General features: G+C 30.7%; 3 protein-coding genes across 3 annotated transcripts in view; 1 reads left to right on the top strand and 2 right to left on the bottom strand.

The window, feature by feature from the left end:
* LOC132741086 (uncharacterized) overlaps nucleotides 1-27,077 on the top strand; it is a 40,656-nt gene extending 13,579 nt beyond the window's left edge. Inside the window, exons 2-8 of the mRNA XM_060729171.1 lie at nucleotides 15,885-15,976; nucleotides 18,764-18,824; nucleotides 23,739-24,062; nucleotides 24,730-24,830; nucleotides 25,402-25,630; nucleotides 26,123-26,199; nucleotides 27,027-27,077. Coding sequence (XP_060585154.1) covers nucleotides 15,971-15,976; nucleotides 18,764-18,824; nucleotides 23,739-24,062; nucleotides 24,730-24,830; nucleotides 25,402-25,630; nucleotides 26,123-26,199; nucleotides 27,027-27,077 — 849 coding nt within the window. The 5' untranslated portion in view covers nucleotides 15,885-15,970. The remainder of the gene's footprint in view (nucleotides 1-15,884; nucleotides 15,977-18,763; nucleotides 18,825-23,738; nucleotides 24,063-24,729; nucleotides 24,831-25,401; nucleotides 25,631-26,122; nucleotides 26,200-27,026) is intronic.
* Nucleotides 277-4,832, bottom strand: LOC132741085 (peroxidasin homolog). Its single transcript, XM_060729170.1, has 6 exons — nucleotides 4,325-4,832; nucleotides 3,717-4,007; nucleotides 2,994-3,293; nucleotides 1,468-1,570; nucleotides 1,117-1,157; nucleotides 277-704 (listed from the first exon to the last, which is right to left on the bottom strand). The coding sequence occupies exons 1-6, from the start codon at nucleotides 4,362-4,364 to the stop codon at nucleotides 526-528; spliced, it is 954 nt and encodes a 317-aa protein (XP_060585153.1). The 5' UTR covers nucleotides 4,365-4,832; the 3' UTR covers nucleotides 277-525.
* On the bottom strand, nucleotides 4,630-9,711 carry LOC132741087 (uncharacterized). Its single transcript, XM_060729173.1, has 5 exons — nucleotides 9,669-9,711; nucleotides 9,107-9,158; nucleotides 7,154-7,489; nucleotides 5,450-5,795; nucleotides 4,630-4,639 (listed from the first exon to the last, which is right to left on the bottom strand). Exons 2-5 carry the CDS (start codon nucleotides 9,144-9,146, stop codon nucleotides 4,630-4,632), a joined length of 732 nt encoding a protein of 243 aa, XP_060585156.1. The 5' UTR covers nucleotides 9,147-9,158; nucleotides 9,669-9,711.
* Nucleotides 27,078-27,679: the final 602 nt, after the last annotated feature.

The following is a 27,679-nucleotide window of genomic DNA, read 5'->3' as shown; positions in this document are numbered from 1 at the left end:
ACATTATAAGATCATTTCGGAATGAGCCTATATAACGTTGCCATGGTATGTATGTGCATAATTATATAACATTGCCATGGTAATTAAAATTCACGTGATTTAATGTATGGAATGATAATGAGTTCTACCATTTCTCACTCTAGCAGTTTTCTTAAAATGTTTTAAATGAAAAAATAATCAAACATGCACAAACAGTGAATGACACATTTATTTGTTTGTAAATAAAAGTACGTTTAAAACTTTATAAAAAAAACTAAAGATGGAATTTGTTTTAATGAAATTCAATGTGATACGACAACGGATAGCAGAGAATAATAGAATATTAGTTATAATTAAATTGATAGGGCTCTTTTCCGTGATCACATTCTATAGATAATGTCAAAAAAACGAAACAATGTTCACGAAAAATAGATTTGAGTTACAAAATATCCAAACAATAAATGGAAAAAGAAAAGTAATAATAATTACAAATCGACTTTACATAAACACGGTGTATGCTATCGATGTCTTTTTAACAGTTTAGGTCTATATTGCTGGGGTTAAATAACCTCTGTTTGGATACTTGTCCGCTTCCAGAGTTTGCAATTCCGTGTATCTTTCATCATCAAAACAATGCTCATACAGTTGGCTATAGGCATGCATTGTATGAACTGTATGAACATCAGGATTGAAATTCAATGATGTCTGACTTCCTGAGATGATCTCTAAAGAAATAAAAAAAACATTTTTACCAAAATAATAAACTTTTAACATGTAGGCTGTACCCTTGATATTTTTATAATATTTTGTAATCTGTTAATAAACCTTGCAGAACGTCTTTTATTTTTTTCAAAACAAAAATATCTCTTGTCATATCATATTTTTTATTTGTTTTAAATATTTTTTTTGATATCAAACAAATAAGGTATATGTTGACATACATACTAGGGCCACTCTGAATGAAAAAAAAACACATTCAATGAGTCCCTCATCTTTGATTTTTAAACATGTTCATTCAAGGCAGTTATTCAAGATCACCGTACTGTCACGTTTTTATCTTAATTGTTACTAAGTGAGTCTTTATCTGAATGTTAATGAAACAAAATTCATAGCTTCATAACATAGTATAATACTTACCAGCTGTTTGAGTAACGGATAGGTTAAGGGTTCCTCTTCTTCTGGAATTGAAAGGTTTTAAAAAGTATTAACTGTCTCAATACCAGTATTAAATTTTCCTTTAACCAAAACTATAACTTCACAATTTTTAAGCGGAGTTTATATTTGATTATTTCGTACACTGATAAAGTGTAGAAAACTGTACATTGGATATGTGTTGTTGTTTTTTTACTAACTTACATATGTTTTGTTTCTTTTTATTCTGTTTTCTTCGTAAAATCTTTGACGTTTATATTTTTATAAGTATGCTATATTTAGCATCTGGTGTGCGGTTACTTATTTCATTGCCACACAATTTCAATTTTACATTACCTTATAAATACCATTACAACAACTGAAATGGTGAAAACAAATGTTCCAACTGAAACGCATGTTATTACCCACTTCATTGTAGAGTATGTTGTCTGTTGTGTTGCTGTAATTGTGGAAAGAAAAATGATATGGAAAAAATGAGGCTAGGCTTACTGAATATTAAAACACGCTATTTGTTTCAAGGTTCAAGGTTAAAAAGGTAAATGTTAACTTTAAAAATACTATATTTCTATCTATATCTATCTATATTCTGTCGCTTATATAAAGACAATGTTATCAGTAAGTATCAGACCATATACAGTTATATTAATGCTAGTAAGAATCACATTCATATCTTAGTTTGCATAGGACAGATTGTTTTTAAACAAGATTGTTCAATCACATTGTCTACAAGATTTACTATCTTTAAGAAATATAAAAGCGCAAGGTTCACCAAGCCCCAAAAGGCCCCATTTAAGATATTGATAAGACACTTAATGTGTAGAGAACTAGGAGGGTCAATTTGGTGTGTAGTTGGTAGTTTGATTTTCGAATAACGAACTACCTACTAGCTGAGAGTTCGTTATTCGTAATCCCCAACTACCTACCAGCAGGTAGTTGGTAATCGAACTGTGCATGTTTTCCTCTAAAAAACAGAAAGTACCTATATAATTTTTCGGAATAAATAAAATGGATAAAACTTATATAGCATGAAACACCTTGTTTAACTATGTCCATCAGCGGAATCAAGTTGGTTATAGTTTAAAATATTTATGACTATTCTGCTTTACCTTTTTAAATTTTTAAATGGAAAGCCTGAATCTATAGAGAAAAATTAGGGTTTTGACGTAAAATTTTTTTAAGCAATGTGAGATATATTACAAATTCTACATCTTACAAAACAATAAAACCACTAATGACCGATTACAATTTAATTATTATTACTTATTAATAAGTGACTCAAGCAGTATTTTTATAGTGACTAGTGCTAACTAGTTAGATTTATAAATGAACTATTGTTTTTATTTGTCGAGGAAACTTATGTACTACTGACCAAATGAATGTAAGAAATCTTTTCATTTTGTATTTTACACAAACTGTTTAAATCTATATAATCCACATTATCATTGTCCATGACAAAATTTTATTTTGCTCATTAACGTGAATGGCCTAAACTTAATTTGATCTAAAACTCAACTTTAATAGCACTTATTTATTGTTAAAATCAAAAATACAAATATTAAACATTGATTCTCTTTTCGGTTAATTAAACAAGTATTTTAGCCATTATCAGCAAAAACTTGATTTAATTAATTTACAGTGGCAACGTACATGTTTATTATATTGAAATAGCACTTCGTTCCACATGAAAACAAGACAATGGCAGATGCCAAACGAATAAGACATATGGCATGGTCTTTAAAGAGTTGGTTTAAATTATTTCCAAAATGCTTTATAGCAGGATACCATATTTAGTTTATGATTTGGATTTTAGATGCAAATGATATATCCTCAGTTTTATTCCGGAATAATTATTTTATATTTACCATTTGCATTTAGAAAATACAACTGTTCTAAGAATCCAACTGCATTATGTATCCTCAGTTTGTATTGTCCGTAATCTTCTTCTGTAATAACGCTTATAGTTAGACTGGAATAATGTCCACGCGTTCTGATTTCGTATTTCACGTCACTACTAATTGTCTTCCATGAAGAGTTGTCAAATTTATACCATAGGAATTCCGGTGCTGGATAGGCAATTGCTTTGAATGCAAAAGTAACAGTTACATTCTCTGCACTGGTAATGTTTGTTTTCAGATCAAACTCCGGTGATAGAAGTGGTATGCCTAAAATATAAAAGCTATTTTATCAGAAAACTTACCATAATGATATATTCGTAACAAAACATGATTTCTGCCAAAACATATGTTTACATCTTCTATGCTATCTTCATCATATATTTTAAAAATATAATTCGGTTCTGTATAATATGATATAGTTTTCGAAAAGAAAAAAGTGTCAAATTATGACCAAAAAAATCAGTTTGACATAGCCTGTAAAAACTATATGCATGACAAAAGTAAATTATTATGTTGTTATATGACATCTGGTATGTTGCAAAACTAACCTATTTATCATGATTAGATGAAAAACTTCCTTTTAAGGAGCGCATTACCAGTGACCTTAGACTGGAACACAGAAACAGTTTGAAATTGCTGTTTTGAATTGATCTTATGTGATTAAATTTCGACAAGAAATACGTAACTTACATCTAACAAGCAATGTCACGTTTTTTAAAGATGGTTTTATATTGTATATGTTGTGTGCTGCACATTGATAAACACCACCATCAAGACAAGAGTTGACTCTATAAGCAGAACTTAAGCTGTTTGTGGATTCACTGCGCACCAGTTCTCTTTGTTTTAATGATATTGCTATTGATGACACTGGATTACTGTCAACACTGCATATAAAGAGGACAGTTTCGTTTTCAGTGACTTCGAAATGTTTTCTCCTTCTTTTAAGATCAGTAACACTGAACTGTAATATCTTACTTCTATCTGCATAATAGATACAGTTTCGAAATTTATTTCACTATTTTAGTAATAAAGAAGTATAACGGTCAACACTTGATAACCCATTCGAATATTGAATATTAAATATATGAGACTACATCATATGTAATAAATATGACCACTAAATGTGAAGAAAATTTTCATTATCATTTCGATTTACTTAAATGTAAATAATTAAATGATATATAATTCTGTACAAAGCCGTTGAAAAACACATGTGTTTATAAGAAATAATAATAAAAAGAAATTTAAGCAGCAAGTGAACGTATTTACAATTGAAGTTATAAAAACAATCAATTTACATCTAACATCTATGTCAAGGCTTGTCGTCGATTGCGTCATATATTTGTCATTTTTTGAAAACCTTCGAATCACGTTTTTCGCAATACATTCATACAATCCGGTGTTTTCTTTTGTTATATTTGTAAACGTTAGATTTTGAGATTTTGCATGATTTTCAATGTTCCATGTGCATGTCGGAGGAGGATCACCATCGGATCTACATTGAACAGTAAAACTGCTTCCTTCCTTAACGAATAGTTTATTATGTTGTAATTCACCATCACTTGCAATTTTATTTTGATCGAAAAATAGAAGCAATGGCTCACTAGGAGGATCTGAAAAATTGAAAACATTAATTCGTTCTTTTAAAACAAATTAACAAGAAATCGAAACTATGAAAACTATAAATATCACATCAATTAACAAAAAAAAAAAAAAAAAAAAAAAAGACAATGAAAATTGAAATATATAAACTGTCGCATGAGATATATTCAAGTATTTTATTATTTAAATTCCGGGTTTATACAAATCATTGAAATACACTATCGCAGGAATTTGAGTCACCACTTGGGTTCCGATGTGACAGCAATGACCTATTAAAATTGTATTGAGTTTGTATAGAATATGCGATGTGCATTAAATAATGGATTACTTGTTATAATAAACAGAACAAGTTTGTATTAATTCATAAGAAAGAACGAAATAATTTTAAAAGAATACTTTTATGTATGAAAAAATTATATTTATTTCAACATTGCAAAATTATATGTTGACTAATTGAATTCAAATTTAAACAAACTTATATGGTATTTCAATTACTATGGTATAATTTTCAACACGAGAGCTATTATTTTAACAGCCTATAAACTTAATCTCTCGGTCCAGCTACTTGTATTATATGCATGTAAATTGATAATAAACAAAATAGTTGCCGGAACATGTAACAAATGAATATCTATATACTCCAATATTTATATCTGTAAACTGAAACAGTATTCAGAAAAGTGCATATTGTCAACATAATTATGACTTGAGTGAATTAATTAACTGATTGACTCTATATTGCAAATAACAGGAACATCAAGTATCTGCTTTTGATATTAGAAACATTTTGATGCTTAGCGACATGTTTAATTGGTACATACAGCACGTATTTGCACTTACATTGGACATGAAGTGTTACTTCAGTTTTTATTATATTTGATACTTCGTTTGCTGATTCACAAATTATCCGTGTATCATTGTCCCCTCGAAGTGGTTTCAAATCAATGCTGCTTTGTGCAAGTAGCATACCATTTCTAAGTTTAGTTACTTTATATTTGGCATTATGTGTAAGATCTGTTCTCATTTCTGTCTTAGATACTTTAGTCCAAGTAATGTCAGCAGCAGGTCGTCCTTCAGATGTCTCACATGTTAACGTTGTTTCCACATGTTCTACTGTCTCTATGATATTGTCGGAACTGTTTCCAATTTTCACGTATTTGATGGGAACTGAAAAAACAGAAATTTCTAAACTCACTGCTTATGCAAGGGATAATCCATGAATACCGGATTTACCAATAAGTGCAATAATGTTTATTAAAAAATCATATAACAAACACCATAATAATGCGTAATTTATTATTTGTATATAGGAATTGCAACAATTAAACATATTATGACAACAACATGCATACGGCGCAGCCTAAATGCTGTCAAAACGTCATAAGTAGCGACGTCAAAAACATCCAAAGCTGTTTACAAATTCCGGGTTATGTTAGATCATCCCTCGTATTGTATTTATCTGTCAAAAAATCAGAACAGTAACTATAGGTATATTTCGATGCAAAAAACATGTATCGCCTTTTTACCCGGTTGTATTATAGGAAAGTCCCCGACGGGATGACAGACGGTTTGGCAGGTGGGTGTTTGGCGTCAAATTTGTTTGGAGCATATCTCCTACATATACAGAGGGATTTTATAAAAACTACATAGAATTGTAGGTGTGCAAAATTCAGGTACCTGTGGTCAAGGTCAAACATATGGGTCAAAGATCAGATAAAAATATGAAAATGTGTATTGGAACCACTGAGTCATCATTTATCGAGGGATTGTAATACATATGGTCATTATCATGGCTTAATCGGTGATACTTGCTTTTTTTATATCAATATATGCAAGGTCAAGGTCACTAAAGATGATAAAAGAAATATTGATTTTGTCTGAAACCCATCTCCTACACGCCTAGGGGGATTTTAATGGAACTTTATAGAATTGTTTACTTCTATGAGAAGCGATAAGCTTGTCCATAAACCAGGTATGTAAGTTTTGAGCAAAATTTATACATGCATAGGTTGATTTTAATTTAACTTGGTACACATGTTCACCATTGTAAGACAGATTGTCAAACGCAAAATTCATGATCCTGCGGCTTAGGTCAAGGTCACATTTAAGGGTCAAAGTTCAGATATAAAATTGAAGATGTATAGGGACAATTTAGTCATCAATTATTGAGGGATTGTAACACAAATGGTCATTATCATGAATACCGCCATGGCACTTGTATATTAGGTCAATTAACGCAAGGTCAATGTCACTAAAGATGATAAAATATCTGAATTTTGTTTGCAGCATATCTCCTTCATACGTGGAATATTTTCATGATACTTTATAGAAATATTCACTACAATTAAGTGTAGTGCTTCATACATGATGCAGGTCAAATGTAAGGTCACTTTTAGAGATTATTGCTATGTATATCTATAATGCCCTCATGTCCATCAAAAGCTTTTATGACGGGCGTATTTTGCGACAATTTTGCCCTTGTTGTACTTTGAAAATGAATAAACGATGGCAACAGAAATTCTTACCTTTAACATTGATATTTGCAATACTACTCATATTAAACTCATCAAAACAATACCATCCTTGGCCATGGTGACGGACTGTTAACCGTTTGATTTTTACTTTAAAGGTGCCATTACTATAACAACTTATTTCATAATTTCGATCTTCAGCAAGGAACCCGTCTGTTGTACAAGTCCCATTTGGCCCAGAAAACATGTATGAAAACTTGTTTTCATCGTTGACTATACCCCATTTGGAAAAAATTGTGTTTTGAGGAGCATAACACGTCAATTCCAAAGTGTTGTTTTCCATTTCATCACTAACAAGCGGTGACAGAATCGGGTTTTCTGATGACAGACCTGTAATAGCAATTTGAATGTATTGGCAGTTAAAAATAAGAAAGAAAGAAAGAAAGAAAGAAAGAAAGATAGAAAGAAAAAGAAACACATATAGGCTCTTTAATGGATATGGAACTATTTATAATACAATACAACTATTATCTTTGTAACATGCAACCATTATGGTCGAGTCTGGAAAATGTTGAATGTAACATAAATTTCTCTTTGGTTTATAGGGTATTAAGCAATATCTTATTAGGTTTTTTATCAGAGCTATCAACATTAAAATTTTACTTTAAGATCGAGTCTCGCAATAGTTGCCTTTGTTTTTACGCTTGAGTATTAAACGCGAACAGAATGATATGATCCGAATAAAACATTATAATGTTATTTTAATTAGGAATTTAACCATTAAACAATGATATTGTGCATGAACAATTTACATCTGATAAAAATATACTTCCTTATTTCATTCTCATGCAATCATAATGCAATCTCATACAATGGAAGGCAAAATAAATCAATTTCTTTGAATTTATGTACAGTAACTTTATTTTTATTTGTTTGGTTTAACGGCACATTGACACCTAACTGGCCATACCGGGTCAAAACTATAATTGTTAACTTTAGATTATTCATCCTAATAAAAGGTTATTTCAAGGCTATTAAATGATTTAGAGAAATGTTAAAATACAAGTTTATTCCTTTCATACATGCAAAGTGTAATGTAAACAGAATATTTTTTTCCGAAGAAAGTATAATGCTGCTGCTTGTCAACATTACTGACACCTAAACTTTATATTTACATGTACAGTGTAACTTCCGAAAACCGAACACCCATGGGACTTGTCAAAAAGTTCGGATTTCAGAGGTTTCCGGAATTCAGAGGTTTATGATAATGTGGACAAGACTAAGCCACTTAATATCACTAAATGTCAAGGAAGATGTGGCCATTACTGTAATATCATATATAGTAGTCTTTTAATCAAGATGAAGATGTGAATGAAAAGAATACATTTTTATCTTACACCTGCAAATGCTTTTGAATTTCTATCAGTTTGTAGAAATGTTGTCAATTGCATAAAGTTACATATCGTCCGATGCTAGTTAATTAATTATTACATCAAATGCAATAAAATCCCTAAAGACGTTTGATGCATACATTGTCCCAACTAATTGTGATTTAATCCGCTAATAAACACTTCAAATTAACTGACCGCGGTCAATTACTTTGATTAACCGCATCACTTTCACAGTTTGTGATTTTAACGCGTGTCAAATTACACGATCACCGCTAATTAGTACACAATCGATAGGGAGATTAAATCTTCCTGCAGGGTAAACATTCTCGATTTACAAGTATTTCACACCTTTGGATATTTCCGGTTTTCGTAGGTAAAATTGCATTGATTTGACTCTAATTTTACGAAAATATCGTCCGGAATTCAAAATTTAGAAGTTCCAGAATTCAGAAGTATTATATTAATAGAAAATAGAAGGGAAAAAATCGGGACCGAAAAAATTGTTCGGTTTTTAGAAGTTTCAGGATTTCAGAAGTTCCGGAATTCGGAAGTTACACTGTACAATATGTAGCCCATTTAGATGATGCAACATATTTTTTTTAGAAATGAAACGTACAAAAGTTTACCAAGCCAAGTAGAAACGCTCGCCAAAACATGTTCAATGCAACCTAAAATAATCAAAATGGTAAAGTATTAGTGAACAAATTCTTTAATAGTACGCCTATATGACTGAAATACTGTTGGGAAAAGGAGTAAAATGAAACAAAAAACTTTAATAGTAGTTATTAATACTATACATGTGTTTGTAAGAATGTCTTTTATAATAAGTGATTTACATGACTGTATAATTTAATGTCGTTTTAACAAATTCTGAAATACCGACGAATTCTTCGAAGCATGTAGAAGAGGTCACTAAACATGTAGAAGGTCATTAAACTTGCAAAAGTACATTACAAATGATATTTCAAAGATGAAAAATAAAAATGCAACATATAATTGCATCGAACTTACTACAGTTCTAAAGTGTTCTAGATATAATCTTTCATAGTTTCGTATTTGTATCTATTTCCGCAGTATTTAAAACATAGTTACACAGAAATAAATTCAAAGTCTGTAAGTTGCCTTGTTAAGCATTTCATATTGTCTGAGAAATAAATACATATGTTTAAACTACTTACTTTACACTAATGGTAAATATGATTTTTAAAATTGATATTCCTTGTCGATGAGAAACGTCAAAATACCGCAATTTACTAAATTTTAATAGAAACTCATGCCTGCACATTCTCTAGAGGAAAAATCAGTCAGTTAATAACCGGCAGAAACAGAGAACACACGTGATGTAATTGTATGCAATACTATGAAAGACGAGGGGGTACGAAATACTACGAAAAACGATTAGGGACAATTCTACTTCAGTAATTCGAAGTTCGTGAATTCATAATTTTAACATAACTGTGAATGCACGTTTTCATCATACATATTTCATGAATTCACCATTTCAATAAACGAGTTAAGTTTCCCGAATCATCAATTTTAACTTCATGAAGTCACGATTTTAACTTGGATTCTACTTCGTGAATTAACGTTTTGAGCGTCACGATTTTAACTTCACAAAATCACGATTTTAATTTAACGAAATGACGAGTTCAACTCCACGAAATTACGATTTCAACTAGTACGATATCAGCTCACGACATCACGATTTCAACTTCACGAAGGAATTTAGATACAGATGATATTGAACGAGTGTAAGTTTAATATTGTATTTATTGAACGAGTTGAATAAAATTATATTATGAGAGCCTCTGGCGAGCATGATATTAATTTATTCAACGAGTTCAATAAATTCAGTAATAAACTTAAATTAATATTATTTTTATCACATACCAAAAATACAGACCGTTTGAAGTGAAAAAGACACATTTTTCATTTACGCACCTATAGTATAACGCTTATATTAAGTGCGTCATAACACTATTATTATGTAACGCAAATGACGTCACGTCAAAAAATATTGCACGGCCGTGCAATACCATTTTTATGGTCTCGCAAAAGCTTCACGGGTATGTGATAAAACAATCTGTATTTTGGGAAGTTGAAATAGTGAAATTCAAACATGAATTCTTAAAAATAAATTCATGAAGTTTAAATCGTGAATTTGTGAAGTCGAAATTGTGAATTCATGAAGTTGAAATCGTGAATTTACGAAGTTGATATAGTAACGTTGAAATCGTGTTTTCGCGAAGTTTAATTCGTGAAGTTGACATCGGGAAATCATGATGTTGAAATCATGAATTCATAAAGTTAAACTCTTAAATTCGTGAAATCCGTATGTTGAAAACATAAATTCACGATCTTAAAATTCTGAACTCACGCAGATAACATCCAGAATTTATGAAGTTGAAATATCCCCACCGGTCTTTCGTAAAATTGACATATATTTCTTCAGTAGCCTGATCAATTGAACTTTTAATTGCACTTTCCGTTCAACAATAAGATTAAATAATTTCCTTTTTCATTATATTCATAAAAATGACACAACTTACACAGAATATCAATTATCTTTTTTATTATTCATACTGCAGTGACTAAGAGGTTGATGATTAGTAATTAAAATTGTTGAATTCAACAATGATGTTTTGTAATTTTCGAAACAAAGTAAAACTTAAAAAAATGATCATAATAAATTAATAAATATTAAAATTTAATACAAAAACTAGCTTCCTATTTCCACCAATCAACAAGCGTAGTTAAATTATCTTATAGGATGTTTTGATTTGCTTTATCAATCTTTTTGAATTCCTATTCCTACACAAGTTTGCTTATACAGTTTTCATCTAAAATATATTATAGTCCAATCAATTTCGACACAAACTATTTAAATTATAAGACAACATAAAAAATTTAAGTGCTGAAGGCACTGCAGTTGGGACGTTCTTGAAGTAGGTGCGTCATAAGATCAATATCAAAATAAACATTTTTTACTATTTCGGGGCAAATAATTTTATGAGTGAAGGGTGTTGCCGGTTGATAAATATAAAGTGCTCGATTCAGTAAATGAATATTAGTTCAATCAAATATTCTATGACATACATATTTAGTTTCTAACATGTAGGTCTATCAAAAACTGTAATTGGTCATTTTTGACAAGAGCAACAACTGAAGTAAAAGCTGCCAGAGGAAACTGCTTGCTCGACTATTTTAACACATACCATAATAAAGGGAGACAAAACTATGAATCAAATATCAATTATGATATAAGTGCAGTGTATATTTCTGTATCAGTAGCAAGAAAACACTCAAATTGTCAATATTTTGCATCACATTATATGAATGTGGCCATGTCATTAAAAATTATGATGGCTTTTTAACACTGTATCTGTCAAGCTTATCTCTTTCCATGTGTGAAGTTTGATTCAAATTTATTTAATATTTAAATACTCTCTCTGAGCAAGTATCATGAAATAATATAAAAGGAGATAATTAAAAAACTAAGTAATGTAGAATTTTGGTTATTTGACACAACACTTCTGCTCACTTGTCTCTACAACCGGGTTAAGTTTGAGTGAGATATCATTGAAAGTAAAAGAAGATATACTCCAGACAACCATTATTTTAAATTTTGATGTATTATCTGAGATGATAATTGTAAAAATAAGCTAGGAAAACATATGGTTTTTTGAAACTACACTTTCTTTCACTTGAATGTATTGGCTGTGTCAAATTTTAAACAAATTCCCTCAACTCTTTTTAAGCTTTTATGCGGACAAGCATTATTAAGCTCATGTATAATAAAGGGAGATAATTTAATAATAAAGCAATGTAGTTATGGTTCTTTGACACTTTGACAAATTCAAGTCTGTACAACTGTGTATAGTTTCAGTGATAGTTTGGAAGTTAAACTAACTAAAGCTTTTTTAACTTGTATTCACTCTCTTTTGGGAGCATGAATGAAAATAGAAGGGGGCTAATAACAACAATTTATTCTTGTTTCACTTCTCAGGTTTATTATTTTTCATTAAACCAAGAAAGTCAAGCTACATGTAATAACTTATTAAGTATGCTAGCTCCGAATGTATTTCATTGCTAAACATTACACATTATTTTAATGAATTGAAATGTGCAGTTATACAATCATGTATGTTACAGGACCTTTAATTTATAAAAGCTTTTGTTGAAATCAGTCAAAATATCACCATTAATTTAATATATCACTGCTTGGTAAGAGTGATGGTTTTGTTCGAAGCCAAAACAGCAAGATTTAACATTTTCCTCCAAGAAGACTAAAAGATAAATTGTGATAATTATACCATGTATCAACATATACAGATATAGGTGATAATGAAATTTAAAAAAGTTGTAAACTTTTTCAAAAGTCCTATAATTATGTCAAAATTGATGTCAAAAAAGCACTTTTACTGGCAAATCATGACATTTTAAATTATCTATGACTATTTGAAATGATAAATTCTAACGTACAGCATATTTAAGATGTGTGAAGTTGGCCGCTGGTATGTAGTGAAACATGTGTCAAGCTTGTCGTAATATTAGCAATAAGCAGATGACATATAATAACATGGTGAATCACCACAGACCTATATTTTACAGTCTATATCTATGAAATTTTCGAAGGGCTGACATGAATTGGTCGATTATCTCGAGATATAGTACCAATGTTTCATATCTTAAAATACCTTGACTTTCGAACTGTTTTCGTCAAAGTAATATGCTCCAGAATGAATCATACGAATTGTATCAATAAGATCTGTATGGCTTAAAGTAAATAAAGTAATCAATAAAGAAATGTTTATAGCTGCAAATCACAATAATTTGCGATACTAGTTTGGCACATATTTTGACCATATAAGCGGGATAAAGATTTTTGCAAGGAAAGGGAAACAACTCGCACAAAATAACCTATTCACACTTGCAGAGTTCTCGCCCCGACAATACATTCTGAAAATTTTGCACAATGATTATGTTAATATCTACATATAACTACCAAATACATATTTTATTCTAATATGATTGACATTCGTCTGTAAACATATATATATATATATATATATATATATATATATATATATATATATATATATATATATATATATATATATATATATATATATATATATATATATATATATATATATATATATATATATATATATATAAAGTGTACATTTTAATTTAAAAAACAATCGAGCCTTAAAATAAAGAACTAGGAATAGAAAAAATAGGAGTTAATCAACGTCTTGATATTTAGTTTTAACAAGCCGGTCAGAGATCTACACATGTCTAGACACAATTTTGTAAACGAAAGTCGGCAATGTCAGTACATCGCTTTACTCTTCGGTATATAGCCAAGGCTTGTATTCATTCCCGGGCAATTCGAATATCTGCTAACACTGATTCAGTTTAAATGAAACTTTAATGAATTTTTTTAAGTAGCTCAGGTATTTGAGCATCTTACACTGGTTTTCCGCTTTAATGAGTTTTTGCGGAGTTGTGGCCCTTGGATACTCATATTATACCACTTACGGAATTTAGATGAAACTTTACAGGATAAATCCGTAGCTCAAGTTCTTGTGCATCTTACACAGGCTTTCGCTTGAACAATTTTTCCGAGTTATGGCCCTTGAATAAAAAAGTGTTTGTCTGTGTTGCAAGCAGCACAGTAGCTTGTCTGGACCTCTTCCTCAGTACCACTGGTGCAATTTCATCCAAACCGTTCACGAATGATTAAAGCCATGTTTTGTTGCGCATCTGGCCGGCATTTTACAGTTAATATATTTGTGTCAAGGTCATGGTCCTTTATTCGTTTTTGATTTTTAAAATTGTCAAGAATACTCTTCTCATACCACTAATGAAATGTCAATGAAACTTTACAGGATTGGTCGGTAGGTCATCCATTTACACATATTTCTTGGGTTTTCAGCTTGATAAATTTTAGCGAGTTAAGGCCCCTAAATAAAAGACGCGTTTAGCATCGTAAGTGATCCGTGGGTCTCCTGCTACACAGTAGGTGCAACATACAATACAACTGGCTATCATAAGGTGACACATGTGATCACTGATTGCTCTTAGTTCAATTTAAACTTTGTAATATTTTTTTCCTCACTTTTTTTCTTTATGCCATTGATACACGATTCCTTATTGTTTTTTTTTTCTATCCACCCTACTTTCTCTAATTATACATTTTCTTTATACTGGAGAAAACAATTCATGTTTTTTTACTACTTAGATTTATTAAATAAACGCGATACATTTACTCTGAATCTGATACATTTAACATCAGTAATCAGTAATAAGTTCAGATCGGTTTAAATTTAAAGGGACCGTTATTTTTATATGCGCATACATATTATACATATTGACCTAAATTCTTTGGAATGATCGAAGAATAAAATATTAAACTAGTTAGATTATTTGTTCATTATTTTACTAGCATGTTTTCACCGCTTACCACCGTCTTTCCATGACCTTTTGTTTTAGGCCAGTACCTTCATTGGTCGAGGCATCAAAAATAGTCCAAAGATTCTGTTTCATCAACGGATTAAGATTGAATACGACACAGGTTGGATATAAAAGGACCTGTTCTGTGCATGTTTATAATGTTGAATATGATAGCCGTATGTTTGCGTAGAGATATCTATTTGACTATTTAAAAGAAAAAGACGAAAAAAAAAAAAAAAAAAAAAAAGAAACAACATCGTAATGAAATTGTGAATATGACAAAGGCAGATACGAATATATCATTGTTGGAATGATAATATTGCGGTAGTTGCTTAAAACAATTATAGTTTTAGCACACTTTCCTTATCATTAATTAAAGTAAATGTATGTTACTGTCTTGATACTTAATAAAGGTAACAAAGTAAACTTCAAATCAGTTCAATTGAAATGTAATGTTAACATTTTACTACCCTCTGAAGAAAGAGACTTGAATGAAGTGGCACAAGCTGGATCTTTTCAGCTGCATGATGATACTGTAGGCAATTCCATTTTGATACATTTGATGGTGACATTTGATGGTGTCATTTGAACAATGACGTAGAGATATTGCCTTATTAATTTGGATTTTCTTTTTATAAAAACGTATCTCCCTGCAATAATGGTAACACTACCTTTTAGAGTCACAACATGACATCACGTGTTTGCAATCAATGTTGAGTTGACACAATTTTCACTGTTGTGGTCATTGAAATTAAGTAGGACTACATCATATGTACAAAACGGTGGAATTTCCTCATTTGATTGTTGATCATTATGTATTAAAGCAATACGAAATATATATTAAATGTATAGTCTATTTTATGTACTTATTTATTTATTTATTTATTTTATTCATTTTTTGTTATATTTTATTTAATTTATATTTTTACTTTCAGAATCTACTTTCTGAACAAAAAGTGGTTTAAAGAATTGTTTGTTACCTGGACATTGTTCCCAACCAGAGTTTTGTTTAAGCCAGACAATGACTGTAAGCAAATATGTTTATTAATAACAGGATATCTTTTTTCGTTTGAGTGAAATATGGAATATGTTTTCACAAAAAAAATATAAAATGCCACAAATTTTCACGAGCTTAATCATTAAAGTTTAATTTAGCACCTAAATTTCACTTTCAAAGACGAAAATTATCATTTTTTGACGAGTGTTTTGTAGTATATACTAAAGTTTTCCGACGAACTCCTTACCAATTATCACAATAACTCCTGACAAGTTATCATAAGAGCTCAATCCTCCGCGTAACAGTTCCTCCCCCGAGAGTGTGTGACGCATTCAGATACGTATATATAGATAGGAGCAAAATATTTCGCAGCACTGTTTTTCGCTAGAATATGGAGGTAACTAAATGTGTGAAAATATTGAAGCGAAGCAATAAGGTTATAGTGGAGCGGGAAATTCCTGTCAAAATAGTGCAAATTGTGATACAAGCATGAAACTTTCAGGAAATCATCTTTAGACTATAGAAATGCAAAAAGTGAAGTGGGCCCATCCAAAATGGCCGCCATTTTCAAAATGGCTGCCTTATAAATTTGACATACATAATAGCTTATTCAGTGAATTTTTTTGTGCAGACCTGAAACTAACACTCATGTATAAAGTTTCTCCTTTACAAAAATTCAAATCTTGAACCAAATCAGCGTTCAGCCCTCTTCAGAATTCAAGATGGCGCCCATCTTAGATTGAGAAGAGGTATGAACGCGGAATTGTGTAAGATTTAAATTTTTGTAAAGGAGACGCTTCATACATGCTATCGTGTAAGTTTCAGGTCTTTACAAAAAAAATGACTGAATAAGTTATTTATGTATGTCAAATTTATATGGCGGCCATTTTGAAAATGGCGGCCATCTTGAATGAGCAGAGATATTTTTGGGCCCACTTCACTTTTGAAATCTTTGTGGTCTAAAGATGATTTCCTGAAAGTTTCATGCTTGTATCACTATTTTCAGTATCTTCTCAATTTCCCGCCCAATATTATCCGTGGTGAATGGAAGTGATTTTAACTTTGCACTAATTCTGTTAAATCTGTGTTCTAAGATGACGATAGGAGGACCTAATCTAAAAAGCAAAACTGCTGAAAGGGACACCATGTCATCGTCAGGATATGTACATAAAAGATAACCTGATGTCAAGAGAAACAATCTTATCCGTAAATTGTTACCTGTGTTTTTTAAATGATTATTGAATAAGCTTTTTTTAGCTGTTCAAATTACCCATGTATTGTAACGAAAATATACCTTATGCTTAACTTGGTTACCTCCCTTTTCTATAAATTCGCCATTTGCATTAAAAAATGTAGCAATGTATCTATAAATTCATCATGATATAAAGAGTAGGTATTTCAATCAGTTGTACTTTCAAATCTGATTAAAATAGGGGTATCATTCAAAGTGTTTATATTTGAAATTGTTCATCTATTGTTTCAGTAGTTCATAAGAAAAATATCTTTAAGTAACAGACGCTTATGATGTTTTGTTAAAAACAGTATCAAGAAATGTCTGTTTTTTATATGCCAATCAAATCATTGTTTTTTATTCACTGCGGAGATGGTGAATCACAAGTATAAATAGAGCAGGAGCAGCGCAAAAGAGTCAGTTAAGTTTTGTCCGTGAGGCAGATCAGAGCACTATTATATTTATTGGAACGCAAAATCTCAGATATCTGGTTCTAAAAATATCTTGCTGTTTCTGTGAAACCTCATGGACAAACGTTTGGAAGAAGAAAGTGTAAGAAATGGGTATTAAGTTTAGTCTGAATATGTATGTGTCTGGAAGGGAACACGTAGTAAATACATACTAGTATACATAAATCGCAGATATTTGGCATAAAGGTCGTTTTACTATTTCTGTCGAATCTCTTACTAAATGTTTAGTTTAAGTATTTTTGAGAAAAAGATATTTGACATTTATTTGGTTATGTCCTCGTAAGAGTCGAATCGTAATGATAGTAGCTTTTCTTGTACACAGAAATCTCAGATAGCTGGTAATGAAGTGTTTTATTGTTTCAGCAAGACCTCTCGGGTCAACGGTTGATTTGAAATATTTTGGTTGATGTTTAAGCTTATACATGTATAGTTACTAGTACACACATATCTTGGATATCTGGTACTAAGGATGCTATGTGTATAAGGCAAATGATTAATGAGGAACTATTTTGTATGAATGAAGTATTGAATTTTCGGAAAAAAATATATGATAAGAGATTGTTGAAAATAAAATCTGGGGAATGAGGGATAGGTTTACTTTTAGATTGATATCTGGTTGGGACTAATTTTTAAAAACAAATAATTTGTTATTGGAATAAATATTTTTGATTGATTTTAGAAAAAGATTAAGATTGTTATCATGAATTGAATGTTTTTTTTTAGTTATTTTCAAATCATAAAGTTAATAATCCCTAGAAAAATTACATGTATTTGCATTTAAAAATATCAAGATTAATAATCAACCGCTCCGTGCACGCTACAGTATTTCATGAGCACTTCGTATTTTCTTTTAATAAATGTAGTCTCAAACCCTTACGGACAACTCTAGTATTTGACCTATTATGATAAATATCATATTTTATTTATAACTTACTTTAACAAAAACTAATAAAATACTCTACTTTTACACATTTGGAAAAAGCAAGAAAAAGAAAAAAAAAGATTTACAAAACCACGTATTTGTTGTCAACAAAAGCAATGTAAAATTCATTTAAGAGGATTTTTTTAAAGTAAGAATTTGAGACACAAGTCGTTTTTCTTCATTTTTATTTTCAGTTCTATGTGATATTCTCAATATTGATCCTGGCATTTAGCACAACCTTCTTCGAATGCATAGGTAATCTACTTTTTTGTTTAGTTTCTTCTTCTCTATGGTTAAACTGAATTTTGGTATTGAAAGATAATTGAACTTTTAAAGATCCTGTTACACAATTTTTTATGATTTTAAATTATTTAAATGCTCAAATTAAGATTATTTATCAATAGTGTAGGTTCCAAAAAGCATTATTCATAAAGATATTTCCGAATTTAACATCTCATGCAAATAAAGGGAGTTAATAACAAAATTATTTTCTATATTCTATAAAGTTTAAGTCAAATTTTACAATAAGAAATGAATGCATATATTTTAATGATTACATATAATATGCACAGATATTTGCAGTATATATTTTACATATTCTTCGATGTTTGAAAGTTGTTCTATTTGCATAATTTTTTACATATATATAATTTCATTTAGTGTGGTTTACCACTTTGATCACAACATACAGGATCTTTAAACCCATGTATTCACAAAGTATGCAGGGGTTATATTTTGGCTAATAACATTGACCAGTGGACCTCTCAAAAGTAAAATAAATATTTCACCTACTGTCAAATCGGGCTGTAGCCCGGGATTCAATTCATTAATTTAAACTTGTAAAGTAAAAATGATTTAAAATATTTCTTTTTGAAAACTAAAATGTCTGAACCTGCAGCATTACGTAGAGATCTTCAACAAAATTGATATAAACAATGTTCCCAAAGCTGGCATCAAAATTGCCCCGGCTAGTTAATAGCCATTTTAGTCGCACAAACACAGTGTATGTCTGATATGGAATTTCCAGGTTGCCTGTTGGAAGAAGATCTCATGTGCAAAAAGGGTTTTAGTATTTTTGTGATACTTCAATGCAAAGAGCTTATATTGGCATGTAACTTTGTGTAATGGGTCTCTCCAAAGGAACCATAAACGGCAAGGCCAGGCGTGTAGACATTTAGTATGATGCATCACCAAGTGTTCTTATACAAAAGTAATATAAAATCATGCTCCTAGCAAAATTGGTCCCGCTCCGTGTGTTGTGGCGGTCACTGAGTTTATAAAGACTTGTAAAGGAAAATAAGTTCATTCTTGCCTTTTCTAATGAAACTTACAAAATTGTTTTTTTTTCTACAAAAGTTATAAATTTATCCCCTCGGGGTCAAAAATGACCCAATACTTGTGTTCACTTATTTTCTTCTACTTAAGGGCATTAAATATTTCCCTTTTAGCATCGCCTTTAAGTCTTTTTCAAAGGCTATAAATCAAAGCCTTAAGGACAAAATTGGCCCTATCCCGGGGGTCACTTTTATAAAGACTTATATAGAAATATTTTTTGTGAAACAACAGTGCTTAGAGGTAAGAAGTTTGACGAGTAGCATTGCCTAGTGGACCTCAATAAATAAATATAAGTCTTTATATAAGTGGAATGAGCATTGCATCTTTGGTCAGGAATGATCCCGCTCTAGGACTCGACTTATTTTACGTAGACCTTGTTAAATTGTAAACAATGTCTTAGAAAACTTGTTCTTGTTCTAAAATTACAATCCCAAGAGCTTAGGTATTTTGCATTAAAAACATCTCTCCTTTTCAAACATTACATTGATTATGCCCCACGAGTAAAACTGGTCCTACATGGGGTCATTTAGTTTAAATAAACTTGATTAGATAGGAAAATACATGACAGTCTTCTTTTTCATAAACTTTAATTTAATGAGTTTAGATTTCTGGCGTACATGGTATTGCCTATTTGACTTCTAAGCAGGTTAGGTAAGTCATGCCACTGTGGTTAAAAATAATGCAACCCTAAAGGTCGCTTAGATTAAATAGCCTTGTAAAGTTCTTCCTTAAGAGCACACTTCCAAGAATTTAGATATTTGATATTTTGCATTTAGCATCATCATGTAGTCATCAATAGAAGTTACATAACTCATGTTCCTGGGGTCGAAATTGACCCGTGGGTTATTTTGTTTACATGAAAGTGTATAGTAAATAGACAAATCAAACATTGTTATAATTTAAATATAATATTTAAATGTTAACTTATGTGCCAATTTCCGAGTTTAAATTCTGCTTAAATTAGACCAAATAATAAATGTGTTACTTATTGGTCACTACAAGCCTCACGACCTGGCTACCAAATTATTATGCCCCCTACCCCCCTTCGAAGAAGAGGGAGTATTTTGTTTTGCTATTGTCGGTCGGTCGGTCGGTCTTCATATTTCACATACTGATTGGCCATAACTAGTGGATGACTTTTCTGGATTTTGGGGTCACTAGGTCAAAGGTCAAGGCCACATGAGCCTTAAATATCAGAATGGTTTCCGCTGATTATCTTGAAAACTATTTATCACTTAGCCTTCATATTTCACATAGTGATTGGCCATAACTTGTATATGTCTTCTATTGATTTTGGGGTCACTAGGTCAAAGGTCAAGGTTGACAGGGGCCTTAAATGTCAGAATAGTTTCCTTTTTGAAAGCTTTTAATCACAAAGTCTTCATATTTCACATATTGATTAACTTGTAGATGACCCCTATTGATATTAGGGACACTTTATCAAATGTCAAGGTCACAGGGACCTTGAATGTAAGTATGGTTCCCGTTCACTATCGTGCAAGCTATTTATCACATTTTTTTGATATTTCACATAGTGAGTGATCAAAAACTAGTAGGTGACCCCTATTGATTTTGGGGTCACTAGGTCAAGGTCAAGGTCACAGTGGCCGTGAATGTTTGTATTGTATCCGCTTATTATCTTGAAAGCTATCTACTATAAAGTCTCCATATTTCACAAACTGATTGGTCGTAACTAGTAGATGTCCCCTATTGATATTGGGATCTCTAGTTCAAAGGTCAAAATCACAGGGGCCTTAAATGTAAATATGGTTTCCACTTTTTACTTTGAAAACTTTTGATCACAAAATCTTCATATTTCACATATTTATTAGTCATAATGTGGTCACTAGTTCTAAGGTCAAGGCCTTCATATTTCAAATATTGATTGGTTATAACCAGTAGGTCATTGTCTTTTTTTCTAATACTGAACACTTCTGTTGTAAAGTTGGATTCCAACTACAACAGGTTATATAATAATTACATAATATTGTATAATATTACTCAAGAAATAAATCATATACAATATTCATATATATTTTTCAAGAAATATTAAGGATTTAACCTTTAACTTAGATTTAAGTTTATTTTAAAGTTTAATCATTGAACATGTATTGTTTTATAGACATTTCATTCTTATCATTCATTAGTTGAATTTTGATTATAGTTTGTAGAACTTATTGATACACTTTTTAACAGTAACTTAGCATGACCTAAGACTCTTTATATATAACATATAGAGAAGAGAATGGTTCTACTTTTACTTATACTGGCCTTAAAACTTAGTGGGATACAAGTTACTGATTTAGCATTCATATATGTTTGTAAATATTTTTAGTTGATATTAGTTTCTAGTTTTATTGTTTAGAATATTTTTGTAAAAGTTTATTACTTTATTATTTTTGTGATCATGGTCAATTGATACTGTTGCAAAATTTTCCATGAATCATAATCCATTTTTAGGATAGTTATGTAAAGTCCTAATGAGCACTGATTTGGCCAAATTCCTTGACCAATCAGAACAGTTCTGCATTTTTACTGTTCCCACAAAAGTGCTGGTTCCCAGTAGTGTGCATAAATACAGGCACTTTACACAATTTTGTCATTCTGCTGCTAATTTTTTGGAAATGTATCATCTCTAACAGCTCTCTAAGGTTAATTAATTAATTATTTTATTTATTTTAGGCACTTTGGCATTTAAATGAACCTTAGAGATTATCTAAATTTACTAAAACACTTTTGATATATTTATAAGTAATTTTAGTAATTATTTTTTTCAGAATTAATTAAGATTAATTAATATCTTTTCTTTGTTTTAAGTGGCAGCCATCTTGAATTATTAGATCTTTATTTTTGTTCATATAGATTAAAACAAGGCTTGCTACTATTAAGATTAATTAGTTCAATAGCACGGAATCATTTAGGTTAGTTTTCATATTTTCAGTTTAAACATTTTAACAACTTTCAACTTATTCAAATCTTCTATTCAACTAGTTTATTCTGATTTTAATATTTTTGGTTTAAATAATAACTGTTTCTTTTTAGTTCACATTGATAACTTGTTTAGCTTTAAGTAACTTTTAGTTAAGTGTAAATAAAAGCTTAGTTCATTAAAAATTTGGTTGATTTAAATTTATTCAACATTTGTGTTTTATTTCCCTTTGCATTCAAAGGGTGGTGTCATCCTGACGATTAGATTTTTCCCTATTCAAGAGTACTCCTGAGCAAACTAAGAACATTAGGTAATAAGTAACTAAATTCTATTTATAGAAAACATAAGGCTTTCAATTTTCAACACCACAACAATGGTGCCAAGTGGGATAGAGGCCTACTTCAATTTTTAGAAACACCTATTAACAATATAATTTTTTCATCACCACAACACTTCCATGTACCCCTTTATTGAAGTTTCTATAACAAAATTACAAACAACGAGAGTCAATGGCTAGAAAGGAGGGCATATGTGTCGTTCGACATTTCTTGTTTAATTTAGCTTTTGATTGTGATAACGCTGTTATCATTATCGAGTTTGACATATATTTAGGCAAAACGGCTCTTTTGACAAAATTAACATTTCCTTTGATGTGTGCATTTATTTTGCTTCAAGTTAAAAAAAAATCGAGTATCTTTAGAATATTTTTTACGATAAGGTATGTGCTTCTCATAGAGAAAACAGTAAGCATTGTAACTTAAATTAGTAAAATTCTATTGACTTTAGTTAAATTTTTTTTTTTGATTTTATCGAATATAAATGTTTTGCCGAGTAATTTCACAGTTTAAGTTACTTCATTGTTATATTTTTTGCTAATAAATGTCATATGTTTAATTTGAATTCAGGAGCAAACATTTTTATTAAGAAAACAGACAACCAGACTGATGAGATAACTTTTGAATGTGGCGAAAATAAAACATTAACTTGCATGTTTAAAAAAAACAAAACAATTGAATGGATGAATAAAAATAACTCAAGGGCAATAGCAATGTGTGTTCTAAATACGTGCACGTTAAATCCTGATTATGGTGGACAGTACAGCATTTCAGCCGATATGCAACGAAATATTTTTAATTTAACAATACTAAAGATCACTAGGAAAGACGATGGAAGAAGGCTTGTTTGTTCGGATGGTTCTCATACTGATTCTGTATTATTAAGAGACATAGGTAAATATATGCATTTCATTAACTTACCTATATTCTGTTTATATACTACATGATGTGCAACTTACGATGTGTGTGTGTGTGTGCGTGTGTGTGTTGGTGTGTGTGATTGTGCGTGTGCGTGTGTGTGTGTTTTGTCTAGACTTATTGACATATATTTATTATAAGCAATCAATGTAAATATTCCCTCGGTAAGATTCTGCATTTAACCCTAATGCATTTAATATATGTATAGATACGTAGATATGACACTTTCATCCTTTAATTGAAAAAGATAAAAATATTATACCTGATGCTTAAGTGTTTTTGGTTCAAACACAGATGCATTGATAATAACCTTGCCTGGGGTTTTAACTTTTTCTGTGGCAGTGAAATGAGGGATAATTGTAACGACACATCATTGTTTCAACATTTTAATTTGATTGAAACTTGAAAGATATCGTAACAGTTTAACTACCATAAACATGTAGCAAATATTAAAAGCATCCATGCTGAAAAGTTAATTTACTCGATCGTTCTACTTAATTTTAAATATGACCACGTTTTCAACACATCTCATTACTTTGTATAATTCATAATTCCAACAAAACGAATGCTATTTCTTTAAGAAAGTTTATGTATCATGGATATTAGCTATTTGTAAACGTTAATAACGACATTTCTTTTACAGACTATAAGCCTCAGATTTTTGAAGATACACATTCTGGGACAGTAAAAGTGACATCTGGCTGTGTTTCCCAAAGAACAAAAGTTTCCTTTAAGTGGACAAGGGTATATTTTTCTTTTCTTTAACTACAAATACAAGTATTTTAAATGAAAGTATTTCCATCTGTGATCCGAGTTTCGATTCCATCTGTTGTTTGTAATGTAAACTCCTTGTTGGCTTAAAAGGAGATACAAATGACGTTTGAAATCAATTCTAAATTAAAGTGTATTTCAATTTAGACTTAAGTTACTTTAGAAAAACATTGTTGAGTTTATTTGGAAAAGAAATGTCTTGAATACATTAATAATGACTTTTTGATTATTTAATTAAATTGACAAAATATCAAAGATAATTTTCCGAGCACAAAATGTAGTTGGCAAATTAAAGGTTCATTGTATAAGATCTTGTGCTATTAGCCGCATTTTGTTTCTTTTCACATAAAACCCCTCACAACCATGCGCGTGAAATGTTCAGAGGGCAATTATAGCTATGGTGACAATTTTATCCAAGTATGTGCTTTCATTTTATAAAGCAATAAATATATAGAGGATTCAATAAATGTAAATATTAGAAACATATCACGCGTCCCTGCAATATAAAATACTGAATATATAACGCGTTCCTTGTTTCTTTTAGAAAATCAACACTTTTGAAGAAGAATTCTTTCCACAACTTCAATCCAACTATTCAACAAACTGTTCAAGTGATGTTGATTGCAGGCATTACCAGCATATACGATATACGGAGATTGTTTATGTGACAGCAAATGAAGTTGGGAAATACCATTTTAAAATAGTAGCGGTGCATGGGAATAAAAGCAAAGAATCAAACATTGTTGTTGAAATGTACATCATCGAAAGTAAAAGTAATGTTTACATATTGTATCCTTCGGCATTGTTTTCTAATGCGCCTTCAGTTGTTTTATTATTAAAGCTGCATTTAAAATAAGGATTATTTAAGCATAGCTGTTTTAAAGAAACATCCGTTCTGATTTTAAATCATACGTATAGATCTAAATGTGTTCATGAAGTAATATGTTTTATAGCATTGTTGTCGAATCTTTATATAATTAAACGATAATTAGACTTAAATAATAGGCGTTTTTTAAGTTCAATGTGCAAATATTAGATATAGTTATAGTTATTTTCCGCTCAATTACTGACTTTTTTCTATCAAGATGTAAAGGCACTCACAAATTTATGGTTTTGTAAGAAAATGTTTTTTTTCCCGAAAAGCTGAATTAATGTATTTTAAAAGTATATGGCATTTAAGGTAAAGAAAAAGTAAACAATGTATAAATTATAAAGCTAAAAAATATATGGTAAAATGAATTAATATATGTATTTTTGTTTCACAGGGGAAAACAATGGTAATCTTCTGATCGAACACATTGTCGTGATTATTATAGCAAGCCTCATACTGATCTGTATGTACGTATGTTATATTATATATTTTCAACACCATATATACTAAGCTATAACATTACTGCGTGATTATTGAAATGTAGGAAACATGTCGGTTTAGTCTTTTAGTGACCTCTGAATATTCATAATGTGTTTATCTGTACTGTGTACTTGAAATATTAATTTGAGAAAGATGATTCAGATGCCTATTAAGCCTTAAAAAATGATAATATTTTCATTTTCCATTCTTTTTCTTTCATTTTTTCAAATCATTTTCCAAAGTGTTTCTCAATGGCCATTTAATTGAGCAGTGTTTTTTTTTGCTTTGGTGATAAGAACATTTATAGTGATTTAGTATTTTGTATTGAAGTCAAAATACCACTCTGTTTTCATTTTTCAAACCGTTATGAGTAATTATTTCACATTCAACGCTATTTACTTCATTTATAAGCATTTATATCGGTCAACATCCATAAATACATTATTTATAAAATACAAATTTGCCTTTTCTAAAGATAAGCACAATTGCTGAGGCTTAATGTCCCCTTTAGTGTATGATAAAATAATAAGTGTTAAAAATGTGCCTGTCTTTCCTAAATTTCTGTCGAGTTCTGATACTTTTAAGGACACCTAGTCCAGTATATTGGCATAAATCAAAGCTTTCAACTATGGCACATAATGAGAATAGTTTGTTTCTGTTTTATAGCAGTGTGTTGCGTACAAGATATGTTACAAGAGCTCATGAAATGAGATGTTATCTCAGTCAATTGCTTCTTAAGATAAAGCGATTGTGTAATTTGACGTTATATCATTTTAGTTTCGCTTTTCACAAATAACATCGTTTATATCTTTATTCAGCTATATCGCGATTCAAAGGAGGAGAAACTCACATCAATATCGTCAGGTTGATACTGCAGATGACAACCCGTCCGCACAAGAAGGTACAATAAACGATCAAGACAATACCGCCAATGGAATCCCAAATAATGGCAACATTCGAAATAGTCCGGCTCCTACTGCAGAAGACAACCCGTCCGCACAAGAAGGTACAATAAACGATCAAGACAATACTGCTAATGGGCTCCCAAATAATGGCAACATTCGAAATCGTCCGGTTCCTATATCAGAGGACAACCCGTCCGCACAAGAAGGTGCAATAAACGATCAAGACAATACTGCCAATGGGCTCCCAAATAATGGCAACATTCGAAATCGTGCGGTTCTACTGCAGAAGGCACCCGTCCGCACAAAAAGGTACAATAAACGATCAAGACAATACTGCCAATGGGCTCCCAAATAATGGCAACATTCGAAATCGTGAGGCACCTACTGCAGAAGGCAATCCGTCCGCACAAGAAGGTACAATAAACGATCAAGACAATATTGCTAATGGGCTCCAAAATAATGGCAACATTCGAAATTGTCAGGCTCCTACTGCAGAAGGCAACCCGTCCGCACAAGAAGGTACAATAAACGATCAAGACAATACTGCCAATGGGCTCCCAAATAAT

Source organism: Ruditapes philippinarum, unplaced genomic scaffold (genome assembly GCF_026571515.1).
Source record: "Ruditapes philippinarum isolate M1 unplaced genomic scaffold, ASM2657151v2 ctg3960_1_1_1_1, whole genome shotgun sequence".
NCBI classification, from domain to species: domain Eukaryota; kingdom Metazoa; phylum Mollusca; class Bivalvia; order Venerida; family Veneridae; genus Ruditapes; species Ruditapes philippinarum.
Note: the sequence above shows the minus strand (reverse complement) of the source record. Positions and strands in the feature narration are given on the sequence as shown.